General features: G+C 43.4%; 1 protein-coding gene across 2 annotated transcripts in view; it reads left to right on the top strand.

Moving 5' to 3' along the window:
• Positions 1-202: 202 nt before the first annotated feature.
• TMEFF1 (transmembrane protein with EGF like and two follistatin like domains 1) overlaps positions 203-14,537 on the top strand; it is a 114,660-nt gene continuing 100,325 nt past the window's right edge. For both annotated transcript variants that reach the window (XM_054284874.1, XM_054284873.1), the window contains exon 1: positions 203-469. In XM_054284874.1, coding sequence (XP_054140849.1) covers positions 235-469 — 235 coding nt within the window. In that variant the 5' untranslated portion in view covers positions 203-234. The remainder of the gene's footprint in view (positions 470-14,537) is intronic.

Raw genomic sequence — 14,537 nt, 5'->3', positions numbered from 1 at the left:
CGCTGCCGGGCGCCGCGCACAAAGGAGCGCGGCCGGGGCGAGGCGGCGGCTCTGCGGGGCGGACGGGCGCGGACGGAGCGCGGCCGCAGCGGGGACAGCCCTGCCCGCGCCCCGGTGGCGGCAGCAGCAGCAGCAGCGGGTCCGTGCGGCCGCTGCGGCGGGGATGCTGAAGGTGCGCTCCAGCGCGGCGGAGAAAGGAGGGTCCCGCCCGGGCGGCGCCGCGGGCTCCGGTTGATGCTGCGGGCCTGCCGCCGCCATCCCGCTGCTCCTCGGCCGCCCCTCGCCATGCTGGGAGAGAGCCCGGCCGCCGCCCGGCCGCTGCTGCGGGCGGGACCCCCGCTGGCGCTCTGCTACACCTCGGCCCTCCTGGTGCTCGCCCTCTCCGCGCTGCCCGCCGGCCGCGCCTCCCATCCCCTGCCCGGCTCCGAGTGCCAGGGCGGCGGCAAGGGGAAAGGCATCAACTGCTCAGGTAATGCCCCGCCGGCTCCCGCCCGCGCCCACCCCTGCGGGCAGCCCACGCGTGCACGTGGAGGGAGGGCTGAGCGCGGCCCCCCTGCTCCGCCCGGTTCGGCCCGGCCCGGCCCGGCCCGCCGTGCCGCTGGGGGCGGCGGAAAACAAAGGAGCGGCGCCCGCCCCGACCCCGGGTGCGGCGAGCCGGCTCCCGGCCGGCCGGGAGATGCCCCTCTGCGGGGAGCCCCGCTCCGAGGTCTCCCGGCGAAGGGAAGGGCTTTGCCGCCGCCTCCCGGCTTTTGTTGCTCCGCGCTGCTGTGTCCCCCGCCGCGGTGCCGGCAGGTGCGCGCCCGCCGCCCCGGGTGCCCCATCCCGCCCCTCCTCCGCCCTGCCCTGCCGCTGCCCCGGGCCCGTCCTGCCGCTAGCAGCGGGTGCCAGCCGGGTGGCAGCCGGGAGAGCAGCCCCGATGGCTCACACGGGCTCTTTCTGAGGGCTCACTCTCGCTGTGAGCAGCCCAGCCACGGGGTAGCCTCTCCGCCCGTCCGTCTGCCGGCTGTCGTAGAGATTCACTCTGGGTGAGGTGTAGGCAGCAAAATACCCCGCCATGTGCTCAGAATAAGATTTCTTGGTTTTGTTCCTGCTTTGGTTGCATGACATACATAATATACATAATTCTGTGCTGCTATTGTAAGGTTGTGCTGTGGTTTGTCATGACAGCAGCACGTTTTCTTAGATCTTGAGGGATATGATGGTTTTGAAGTAGAACAAAGTAAATAAATACAATATAAAGTTTATAGGTTTTAAGAAAGATTTATTTGTCTTCTAAAACTACTATTTAGAAAAGGGAATTTATTTTTTTTTCTCTGAAAAATGGCTGTGGAGCCTCCTCCTGCCTTTTGAAATGATGGGTTTATTTCACTGCACGAATCGCTGTACAAAGTGCCTTCTCCAAGGTGATGAAGGTTTCTCGCCCTGTGCGCGGAGCCCCCCGCTCCCATTGTCTTCAGCGGGATTGGAAGGCAATTTACACGTTGGGAGGAACTCTCGGCGCCTTCCAGGATAAGGTCCCCAAACTGTACCAGAGATTTCAAGAAATGAGTGCACGGAAGAGCGATCTTCCTGCCAATTACATTTTACAATAAGGATAATGCTGCTAAAGCAGGCTATCAAATTCGCAGACCAGCAAACTGTGGCAAAACGGTCTTGCAATAAATCTGCACATTCTTGAAATGCTCCTCTTCATTTTACCCAGTTTAGATGTACACTGTGTTACTGTGTGACAGTACCACAGTGCTGCTGTTTTGCTGCTGCCGGCTGACTTTTCATTCTGTTTGTAGGAATATGATGGTTATTTTTAAAGAGAGGTTAATAGGTTAATGTGTCACTGGCGTTAGCGGCTTACCCATCAGAGACATATGGGTCATTAGACCATGGTATGAGCATAAATCAGTGAGATTAAATATGGAAGGCTGCTGAAATGTATGAGGAAGTTTCCAAGATGATGTGGAACACAGGGATATCATTATTTAGAAACAGCCACAGAAAGAGGGCTTTCCAGCCTGGAATTAGAAAACTGTGTGCTATATTGAAGGCATTCAGCATGATTTGGTTCTACTAAAAATAGGCACAAGCAAATGTATGTGCCATATACATATTTGTGGTAGGCACTCTTTTCAGGGTAACTGCAAAAATATGGAAGGAAAATTTTGTTTTAAATGCAGTAGTCAGATTCTGCTGTGTGTTAACTATTTCATGCAAAATGGCAGGGTTTCAGTACTCAACTTTGTTTTGAAAGAACTAACATCAACACACCGTATCTGGGTCAGATTTTCCCCTCGCTTACCTTTGCACAGCATCATTAACTTTTTCTGAATGAGCTACTCCCTGAAAAAGATGAGTTTCCTGTATTTACACGTGGGACCAGCTGTTGGCATTAGCACCCTTCTCAGTGGACTGCTACGATGTACATTGCTGTTTGTACTGAAGGTTAAACTTGAGAACGCTACTACTACTTCTCCATATGACTGGACTCTCTAAATTGCTTTCCATATGCAAAGAAGCGAAATTCTTCTCCTTTCTTCTGCTGTTTTGCAAGTTTAATATGTGCATCAGTTTGACCTGCTGCCCTAACAGGTTTTTTGCACTTCTTGAGATGTTCCTGGGCTGGTAACATTTTATCATTGTTAGACTATATAGCTTTATTTATTTGTTATTTCTTTTCAGAAATGCTGAAGCCCTCTCCTTTATTGCTACAGAATATGCTGCTTAAGAAAGAGTTTGCTGTAACAAAAGAACATTACAAGGTGGAGGACACAGGCAGACAACATGCACATTAAGATGGCTTTTTCAGCCTTGATTCTGCTCCTTTGGCACATGCATTGCAGCTTGGCCTTTTGTTAAATTATGATATAATTGCATCATCCCTGGCCAAAGGAAGAACATTTGATAAAGTGATTAGAGCAGGAAACAGAGAATTAAGACGTATCTGGAGTTAATTGACAGTGTGGACTTGTGTGTGTTTGTCATCTGTCAATCCATACTTTGCTAAGCTAATGAAATAAAATAATCTCTTTTTACCCAGCACAGGGTATAAACAAAATAGGTATTTCTGGAGAAGACAGTCCTAGGCTGGTGTTTTGGAGATGTTATAATTGTTCCCAGTGTACTCTTCTTCCCTAACATTCCCAATACTCCCTGCCTGTCCAAGTGCTGGTGGTGTGATGCTGGGCTTGGGCTCTGGGGTAGCTGTGTCCTTAGTGAGGGGCTGTGAACCACAGGGTGTTGTTGGGCATCCCCTGTGTGAAGGTAAGCACAAGGTGTAGTTCCTTCCTGAGCTCCTAATGCGATGGTGCTCTCTGGAGACACAAACTGTGCGTGGACATCGCCAGTTTCAGTGTTAGCCTGGCTGAGTCTCTGTGCTCCGGTCACCTGTGGAGCCACAGGGGTTGCAGCTGGATCATAGCTGACCAAACGCTGCAGATGTGGGTGGAAGGTACACAGACTCAGAGAGAGACACTGGTCAGTGCACAGTGTGGGTGTGTGCACCTGGGATTTTAATTAACAGGGATGTGCTTGTGTTGTGAGCCTTTCAGTGTGCTGCTCCCTCGTGTGATAAAATTGACTTGCTAGGGATGATTCCTTGCCCCACCTATGAGTCTCACAGACTGTGTGCTGCCCCTGCTTTTCATAAGATCTCTCTGAGTGAAGTGAGTAAAAATAAAGTTGTTTCAAGACAGGTTATTGGGGATTGAATGAGCAAGATGAGATCCTGTTTAAATGTGAATATGGTGCATTTGTTTCCATTACTTTCTTGGATGCCCTCATGTCTGTCCTACAGATCCTGTAGCAGGAATCCCCCAGGTTTACTATTGATGGACACCTATTATGGTGCTGTTGTAGCTGTTTTTCCTCAGGAGAAGATGAGGTCTAAATCTACTCCTATCTGGTATGTCTACACTTGAGGTGAAGCCTCAAGATAATTAGTGAGTTGGCCAAAATAAGTTTGATGTGCACCATTTCTCACTCCAAACTATTGTGTTGTCTGGAGCCTGGATCCAGGCTGTCCCTGCTGTAACAAGGGAGAGTGAACACAAGCATGTAGCTCCCTTGGCCCAGTCCACGTGGCAGATGTGGCCGTGGATTTTGGAGGATATAAACCTCAGGCACTGCTGGTCTCTGGAGCTCAGCCGTGGTTTCTGCCTGGGCTCAGTGGGGGCTCTGTGAACCAGAATGAGATGTGGCCTCAAGACTGGCTTTCATCTGTGCTTATCAGCTAGAACAGACATATCCTTTGTGCTTTTTCCTCAAATTAAGTGGATGAGGGGTTTTGTTTGCTATATCATTCTAAGTTACACAGAGCAAAACCAATTTGTGCTAAAGACATGCAGCCATGTTGGTGAGAACATTAAGAGCAAGGGATGTGAGAGAGATACAGGTTCAGGTAAATTACCGTATTTTAAGAATTACATGTTGTTTTGTGTTTGCATAGTTCCACTTGATCTGAAATGGTAGACAGGAATAATTGGTTATTTTATCTAAGATACTGTGAGTTATGTTCCTGAAAATGAATTATAACAGTCAGGCCAAATAAAATGTGATATGTGTTTGTGCCAATTGAACTTCTGAAGTAAATGATCTAAACTCAGTCAGGTTACGTGTCACTTTGAGAAACTACCATAAGGCATGAATATAAATCAACTACATGTAAAAAGTAAAAGCAATTATTAAAAAGAGAAATTAAAACTCGGACAGTAGCATGCATATATTTGTTTCCCTTTAGTGTAATTGCCTAGACATGAAATGTCCTTGCAATACAGATTCTTATGCTGATTAAAGAGCCAAAAGGTAATTAAAGTAGAATTGAAAGTGTCAGAATAGCAGAAAATCATCTTGTAACAGGTGTCACTCCATCATTGTCACTAGTGGGAACTGGTAGTGTGATGGAGCAATTGAGGCTTGACTGAGGGGATTGGATTGAATCCAATTTCTTTATTGGTTTTTTGAAAAGAGGAATAAAGAAGCTGTGTTTGTTGTGGAAAATACTGCTAAGGAAGCATTCTTCCTGTACCAAGATCTCTCAGATAATTCCTATTAAAGGGAAAACAAGAAGTCTCGTCCTTTTCTTCCTGTTGATGTAGGGATAAATATTTTATACTTATATCTTGTTAGTTTTCTTCTGGAGTTGACAGTAGACTGGATAAAGGGGAGAGTTGATATTTACTTGGACTAGAAAGAAAAAAGAAGCTGTGGCCAAGAACTTTGGATAGAGAGGTACAAATGCAGAGAATCCGACTGATATTGACAGGAGTCTGTACCCTCTTCCTGGAAAGAGATCATTCCATTCCACCATTGATCCATCAGCTGAAAGCACTTGTGCCTTTCCCAGGCTGTGGTCAGACTTTGGGGAGCGTCCCCAAAGCAGACAGTGGCAACAGTTCCCTGGATAACGGTAGCTGTAACATTTGTGGAAGGAAGAATGCTGAGCATCAGGAATGTGGAAAAAGGATCTGTTCCTCTGACTCGAGACTCCTGCATATCCTCCTCACTGAGTGCTCACAGGTGCTGTGGAACAAGAGTGGGGATAGGGGACGTGTTGGTATTACTGAGGTGGAGGTCTGTCTTTTTCTAAACTGACTGTCGTGCTCAGCAGAACCGAAGACCAAGGATATTCTTTGTAGAAGTACTCTAAAAAAATGTTCTATCCCAAAAAGAGCTTTAGATTATAAGAAAATGATAATTAAATACTATGCTGGAAACTAAATAGTCCCCTCTAATTGCTGTAGTTTATTCCTAGATCATCTTGAAATTCTAACAATTTAGAAACATACAGAAATAGAGGAAGAAAAAGAGAGTGTGGGGAGTGGAGCTGTATTTTGTGGAACTCCTAAGTGTGTAAGGAAGAGCTTTTTTCACTAAATCAGTTGATAATAAATTTTATGAAACCGTTTCTTGGTCTTCTCTGTATGATATTTTTCTCCTACGAAAGGATAAGAAGTTACAGAAAAAATCTGATTAGGAGTAAGCTCAGCAATCAAAACTGTGATCTGATGAAATTAAAGTTTCCTGGAGAACCTGAAATCTGTTTATTTGTCTTGATGAACAGCTACAATGTATCTTTGGTTCTAATTTAGTTCACAGATGGCTTCAGGGGGATATGAAAGCAGAATTATTTAATCTTGTGTTATTAGGACAGTATCTAGTGGTGCCATTAGTTGCCATTAGGTATCTAGGATTTATAGATCATATGTTTTAGTATTTGTTTGTTTATTTTAAAGGAGAAAATAATCCAGGTCTTTTTTTCTCTTCAAGACTCTTTCCAGGGAACTTGTGTGTTCTGTAGAGCAAGATGCCAGTGAAAGGCTTTCCTCCTACAAGAGTACCTGAAAGACTTCAGTTCTCACTGACCGGGTTACATCCCCAGACCTGGCTGGCTGGGAGCTGGTAGACAGATCTACATGCATTTGCATATCTATTGATGTGGATTTCTCCATTTAAGAGAGCAATTCAGTGTTACACTGATATCAGTGTTCAATTTCTTTTACGTTGCTCTAAAACTGCCTCACTGGTCATAGTGTGGTTTGTGAAGAGGCAGTGTTTGACTAGCAAATCTGGATTTATTTTAGGATAATTTAAATTCTCATTACAGTAGACAATTTGTAAGGACTGAAAAGGCAGGACTTTTCTGATAATAGATTATGTGTTACAGAAACAGCGTTTAAAGGATCTGGTTTGGAATAAAATTAAACCCCTGTAATACCTCTCTTTTGATTTCGTATTACAAAAATAAATTTAGTTGCAGTTACAGTCTTGAAACACCCACATTATATAACTATGTTCAAGCTGGCAGGATCCTCATGCATAGTTCAAAAAGAGGGCTAATTAAAACCAGCAGGAAAACATGTAAAAATTAAAGGGGAGAAAATCTTGAACAAGACAAAACTGTCAGTAGTTTTTCTGAAGTAATCTGACTTGTCTTGGTAGGTGCTGGATTTTCTCCACCTTTTCCCATCAGGCTGAGACCTCAGTGTGCTCCTATGTCTCTTAAATAGGAGCAAAACTCTCTGTACTTTTGTAAGATGCATAGACAGCGCGAGCAGCCAAGGAGGAGAACAGGTACAATGTCCACAAACAGACAAAAGGGTGTTCAGGACATGAAATGATTCTTCTCAGGTCTTGTCTGGAGGCCAAAACCTCCTGAAATCTGGCTTTGCCTGGCTGTCAAAGCTGTGGGCAGGCTCATTCCAGTTGCCTGGCTTGCTGGCAGGCAACAGCCGTGTTCCTGTAGGAAAGGCCCTGGGGCATCTCCTGTGCCTGCCACGAGTCTCATGGGATCCCTGTGGAAGCAGATGGGGTGAATGGGGGCAGTCAGGCAAGCCAGAGTTGGAACTGTGCAAACTCTGGTTAATCTGTCCCTGATCACCAACAGTGTGTTTGAGGGAACACAAAACGCACGCCTTTAGGGGCTCCAACTGCTTTATCCCAGATTCGCCCCTCACTGTTCCTACCCAGCTCCAGGAGTCTGACACATGTCAGGGTTCACCTGTGGCTGACCAAAAATGCTGCTTTAGGAAGTGTTTAACCAGTCTCGGTTTTTAACCGATGAGAGCCCTGCAGGTGGTGAGGGGAGAAGGGACACAGCCCCCCATGAAAACGTGCTGTCACATCTGCTGCTCTGTGGCTGTAGAAAACCTCCTGTAAACACACATATTTCAGCAGTGGGTGACAAAGTGTCCTGTTGCTTAAGCCTGAAGTGTATGGAGGAGTTTGTTGTACCTCACAAGAGATTTACTTGCTTTCTTTCCTATTCACAGACACTTCACATATGACTACAAAGAATGTGTTTGGATAAACATCATTTGCAGAAGTGGCTCTATTTTCTCTGAAATTTTGAACTGAACAAGATTCTTAGCCACAGCAACACAAAAGCTTGAGAGATGGGATAGTTAAGGGTGTTCGTGCATGTGCCAAAAGTGTTCAGAATAGTCTAGACATTCAAAACGAATGAGTGCTTTTGAAAATTCAAGTTTTCGTCCTTAAGGATGTCCATAAAACACAAGAACGAGTTATAAAATCTTTAGCTGGTTGGTATAGACAGCTAAAACAGAGCTTTCCACAGGTATTTCCATTGAAAATTTGATAAAAAATTGTGGCTGGATAGCAGTTTGTTGCTTTAAAAATTCAGGGAAGCATTGATCTAATGAAATGTTTACATTTTGCTAATTAGTATTGACTCTGATTGTGTGCTGCCTCTGCCTGATCCCTCTGGGAGAGACAGAGGTCAGTGTGTTGTGCCAAATGGGTTCTCTCGAGCAGCAAAGAGCAGCAAAAGATCCTTAGACTAAAGAAAGGGGTGTCCTGTCCCCTCCCTGAGCGACATTGCCACGTGCAGTGGGCAGATGAATGGTTCTTTTCCTGAAGCACCACCTCTCTCCCTGAGTTTTTTCTTCATCCTTCACCTCTCCCAGGATTTTGCAGAGACAATTCTGTGAGGCAGAGCTCTTTCTTGCTGTCTTGATTGGAAGTATAATTTTATGGAAGTATCATTTCAAGGTTATAAAAGTGAAAATAAAACAGGCAGGCTCCTGTTGAGGTTATAGAATTGTTTTCTCATATAAAACACAGGGTTGGGAAGGCAATTTATTTCATTGTATTTCTACTCTGTTTTAACTGCAAAGGATGTCCTTTTCTTCACTTGTGCAGGTGTTTACACCTACAAAGGATGTCTTTGTGAAAATGGTTAAATGTGTTTGTAATGTGCAAAACTGGTTCTGTGCTGTAAGAAAGACTCTTTTTCATGTGAGAAGCAAGTGGCTATGGTAGGAATGAAACAAATATTTTGGCTAATTTTGGCTAAAAACCACAAAAACCAGATATCTTTTTTTTCCCCCTTTTTTTTTTGTTTTCCCTGCTCTTTGTTAAAACCTGTGTCTGCAATATGGAACCGTTATCCAGGTGAGAGAACACAATCTCCACATTTGCAAGTGATATTCATGCTGCTGACTGAACAAACAAAGAGAATCACTGGAACCAAGCTCCGAATTTGAGTGTTTTGGGTGATTTATCTACCAGATGGTAAATGCAGTCCAATGTAAAAAATTAGTCTGGGAGCAGGGAATCAATCATTCAGCACACTGATCAGCAAAGGGATTTGGGTGTTATAGCAGAAAAATTAATGAGCTGGCAATCCACTGCAGAGCAGCATTAAAACAAAAGATACTACACTATAATAAAAGAGTCTTCATCCAGAAGACAAAGAGATGAACATCCTGCTTTGTTAGACACTTGATAAACGTAATCTAAAGCAGTGTATTATATACCAAGCCCCTTATATTTGAGTCAAACATAATGACTCAAAAATTCAGTATCAAAATATGGAGATCAGAGTTAATTTGGAAAAGTGAAGCTTTTCACTGTTTTCACAGTTCTTTCCAAATACATAGGTTTTTCTGTCACAGGAGTTACTTACTAGTATTCTGTATTATGGTAATAGATATTTCTATTCTATTTAAAGTCACCCCACAGTGCATTCAGAATTACTTAATGAAAGATTATAAGATACCAATACTGGCTTTATGGCATAATTACATCTTTCTTTAAAAGTCATGAAAATGTGTCCCATGCCTCTTTCAGTTACTCGGGCTACAAGAATAGTTTTACCACCAAAAGCTCTTCATGACTTTTCTCTGATTTTCCTTGTGAAGCATTGAGTCTCTAGAAAAGACTAAGAAAAGGTGGTTTCTGTGCTCATTTTCCACTTTTAAGGTGTTTCTGATGGGTTTTAATTTTTTTTTTTTAATCTAAGGATTATGTGCAGGATAGGCTGTTTGGGGAATGCCATGAGGTACAGGCTGTTCTGTGGGGAGGAAGGGCAGCAGCAGGGTCTGGCCATGCTGGTATGGGGTCACTTGCCATGGAAAATCCTTCTTTTGGTCCCCTCTCCACCCTAAGGGATCAATGCATTTCTGTGACTGCAGGTAACTGAAAGAAATAGGTTGTAACCTGTCTCTTTTCTACTGTGGAAAGCAACCAGAATCTGCTGTTATGTGTCCTCTGTGAGTAAATGCTTTTATTTCTGAAAAGAGTCAATGAGATCAGACACCTTTGTGCCATATTGTTCTCCAATTTTGGCATTTTCTGACTTGGTTTGTTTTTTTTTTTCCTTGGGAGTGAGGATTGGTAGGTTGATAAACAGCTGACAAAGCTCATAACAAAAATCTCATGTTGATCAGGCAAATCTAATATCCAAATTGTCTTTCATTTTCTTAGTATTTCTTAGTATTTCTCCATGAATAATTTATTTAAAAAGATTTCTACAAACAGGGGAAGGGAGCTGATGGTCCGACTTCCTAAGCAGTAGGGCAAAGCCCACTACCTAAGGATTTTTCCAGAATTGCTAACCACTGATTAAAATCAACGGGAGCTCCCAGATCATGGTCTTTGTGAAAATCACATTTCTCTTTGTTCAGAGTAAGGAGTAAGAACCTGTAAATTTTAGCTTGACACAGCTGTACAGATTGGAGGTGTAGAAACAATGATATTCCATCGGCTTGCAGCCAGAGCTGTACCAAAGTCATGGGCTCAACTGCTTACATTTCTCCAAGCTACACGAACATGTTTGCATCCAATTCAGTCTGGGTTTACTCATGAACTGTACCACAGCCAGTGTTTGTGTACCCCAGGACTGAATTGTCCTTTTATTCCATTTCTTATTCCATTTCAGATATGTGGGTGTGAGACAAAAGGCAGAATTCAGTCATGCGCATGTTTACCTGTAAGCTTGTTATGTTTTGTTGGTTTTTTTTCCTCCTGCTATATTTATTTGAAGATTTGTGCTGGCTGAATTTTTTTTTTCTGCCATTTTGGGTGTGCTGTTACAGACAGCTGACTGAGGCTGTGAAGTGAGTGTGTCTGTGGCCCTGCATTCAAAGAGAAAACACATTAAATTGAGATTAGCAGCGACACAAGGTCTCCCAGCGCCCCAGCAGTGAGAGGGTGCAGAGCAGGGATGATAACATGTCTGGTGCCCTCCTCAGCTCTTCCCCCTGGCCTGACTGGCCGTGCCTGGGGGGAGGACGAGGTTCTGCTCCTTGCTCACTTGGCCAGCTGTCCGAACACCTGGCAAAGTCGAGATGTCCTCTTGCAGCACCTGGGCCAGGGCAGAATGACAGCAACAAGGCAAAGTTCCCTGGTTCTCTGCTGCCCACCGGGTAGTGGCAGCTAATTTACAGCAATTAGGAGATGTCCCTCAAGAGCTGTGAGCTGGCCCTGGCGTATTTTGGCAGTGGCCCCGGGAGGACAAACCGAGAGCTCTCTAATCCAGCGTTACATTTGCCGCGGGAATCCCCAGCCAGCAGCCGTGAATAATTTCCACCTGCTTCGGGCTCTGGAAGTGGCATGATGGAAACAGGGAGAGATGGATGAATATGTTAAAAAAAGAGGTGGCCTTCTGCCTGTCCCTTAGAAAAAGCTTGTTTCTGGCTCTGAAATGCTGAGTGTCACAGGTCCACTCAGGTCCAGTGGCTTTGTCCAGCTTGCCGCTGCAGAGATGCCATCAGCTCCCAGCAAGCTGGGGTTCCACCAGTTCTCCACAAACCCAGTGGCTCTTCCAGCCCTGTGCCAGCCACCATTGCCAGAGGTGATGAAACAGGACAGCACTCCTTGCTCTGTGTATGCCATGCTGTAGCCTGACTGTAAACTCCCAGCCCCTGAAAATCCTTTCCGGGCTGGCAAAGGGGCTTAGCAGGAGCTCTGGGAATTGTGTTTTTCCTGGTGTTTCAGTATGGATAAACGAGCTGGCAGAGAGGAATTATTAGCTATAGATTTATCTGACAAGAATGCATACAGGAGAAAAAATGTTATTTCAGTAAGCTGAGCAGTGATTTGGTTTTTTTGAAGCGTAATAGAGTTGTTAAAGTTTGAAAGGAAGGGAGATGCCTGCTCAGGTTCTTCCTGGCTTCTGTAACTTAGTGGAATTACCAGAACTCATTAAGAAACCTAAATGGTCAACCAGGGGCTTGTTTGTTTGTTTTCTCCCTGTGACTTTTATGTGGCTGGTTATTTTGTTTCTTTTCCAGTGGTTTTCTGACTGTTTAATTACAGTTTTCAAAACTATACCTAAATAGCATAGTGTATGGGTGTTCAGAGGAGAGAGTTTCTGCAAACTTAATTATGCTCCAGCACCATTCATACTGCTAATGTTTCAGGGATATTACCCAGGAGTTAATTTATTTCCTTTTTCTGTATACAAAATAGGAATCTAATATTATTTTACTAAAGCTTGTGTATTGTAAAAATGCACCACAATGATTTTGTAGTTTATAGATCTGCTAAAGGATTTTTAATGAGAGTGAAGTGCAAGAGGAAACTGAGGTTTTCATATTAATTTGAAAGCTATGAGATCTAACTGTTACATTTTAATCTCTTACATGGAGAGTTGGAATTAACTTCTATTTAGTATTCTAAAAGTGAAAAGGTACTTAGTTCTTTGAAATCAGTAACCACTTAAGATGTTATTATAAATTCTTAATTTTGATATAGACTGGCAGGATCTGTGGTACATTTTCCTCTAAGTAAGTTTTGAAGTGTATTCCTGTTGGTTTTTTTTTTAATGTCCGTAGCTTTAGAACATGCAGTGTTGGCACTAAATTCTTTCAGACTACTACTAAATGCAACAGCCTTTAATTTTTTTTTTTAGTTGGATAACTCATGTTTAGGCAAGCCAGTGTTTCATTTCCTGTGTGTAGTAAAGTTCTGCAACTTGCAAATAGTTATTTCTTTCTGTTCCTGTAGATAGAACATTCCCACAAAAGAGCTGCCATCCATGCTGACTGTCATGCTGGCAGTGTGTCATCCCCATGGCTGAGGGACGTCTGCCGTGGCCTCCTTGGTCACTATTTCTGCACTCAGACCCATGTCCCATTTATTTTTGATTGATCCCACCATACACTATTTTCTTAACTCTGTCTTACCAATGGAATTAAAAACCTGGTTTAGAAATATACTAAAGAGAAGATATATTAAGAACATTATTGTAAACATTCTTACAATAATTTTGCTCTTGAAATTTCTGTATTCAGAAATTTCCCACCTTGGCAACATAATCGGTAACTTTTTTGTATATGTTTTGAAACAGCTCTAAAAATTAAACATGGGCCAGATTAATCTGAAAACTGCTTGCACTTTTTTTTTTTTTTTTTGTGTTAGTTAGACTTTAAGTCTGGGTGAAAACTTGGGTTTTCGAGAAATAGTGGATATGGATACTTGGATATTTTAAATAGAACTTGATATATTCAATGAACAGCTTCCACTGCTGTGAATTATTGCATCCCTGCTTGAATTGCTTTGAGGGAAAAAAAGCATCCAGATGATGAGAAATGCCCAATTAGTGAACATGTCTGGAAAATCTGATTTCAGAAACTTGTCTAGCATTGCACAAGAACATAAAAATTACATTTGCTCAAATAACATTAATTCGGGAATCTTCTTGTTTCTGAGCACTTCATTTGCACTTTTAATATGGCTTTTCTTAACACAAGTTTCTTCAGGAAAAAGAAATAAAAATAGAACAAACCTCCCCACTATCAACTAAGGAAAATGCAGACATTTCTAAGGATGGACTGATTTCTAAGTGGCTGTGAGAAAAGCTAAGACCATTATATCCTGGCACAGACCTCTCACTTGAATTAATGGCGGAATGGGTACCACTGGAAGTAGTTCTCTATCAACCAGCCACCTGAAAAGCAGACGTGGAATTTTTCCACATATTTATCAGAAAGAAAAGACCTAGCAACCCTGGGCTGTCTCTTCAGGCCTGGGACCTCATGTTTTCCAGGGGCTGTCTTTTATCCATCCATGCCTCTTCCACTCTGTGATCCCTCTCTTCTGGCATTCCTGTGGTCTTCTTTCCACAATGCTGTACCTGCCAGGTGTGTTTTCTTCACAGCCTATGCTCAGCTTTGTACTTGGACTGTTTTCTGCTCTCGGGCAAGGAGACCACTGAGACCATATGAATGTGACAAGTAGGACAGACATACAACTTTGCCAGCACTGATTTTGAAAATGCTGGAGCCAGAGCTCACCTGGGACATCATTAAAAAAGAGTGCATGAAAGGTGGAGCCTGTGACCAGTTTTGCTGGTGGCACATAGCAGATAAACCTCTTACAGCAGCTTAACACTTCAGGTGGAGTGGATGTATTTTCACATAGCAGAATAAAATGGTCTGAGCCTGGCAACTCGTACCTCCTTCACTGCACCTCGTATCTCAGCTCCTGAATGCAAACCTCCTCAAATACAATAATACAATAGCTACAATTTAGTCACTTAAAGAAAACCCAAACAACTGAACAAAACACTGTGAGTGCCCCAGCTTCGTTCTTAAAAAACTACACAGCTGGAAATTTTATATGAAAACAATGAGCCTGCACACCATGACCTACTTAAAACTTGATCTTATGATGGAAAATGTTATACACCATTAAGTAAAAATACAGTTCCCAGCTCTGTGTATTATCGCAGCTTTAGTGTTAGAAAGTTGCATTAAAATCAAAGACCTCCACCGTTCAGAAGTTAGAAAATGCCAACATTTTGA

The sequence above is a fragment of the Melozone crissalis genome, unplaced genomic scaffold (assembly GCF_028551555.1).
Source record: "Melozone crissalis strain CALT ecotype California unplaced genomic scaffold, PUWL_Pcris_2 ptg000042l_1, whole genome shotgun sequence".
Taxonomy (NCBI): Eukaryota; Metazoa; Chordata; class Aves; order Passeriformes; family Passerellidae; genus Melozone; species Melozone crissalis.
This window is presented reverse-complemented; position numbering and strand designations above follow the sequence as displayed.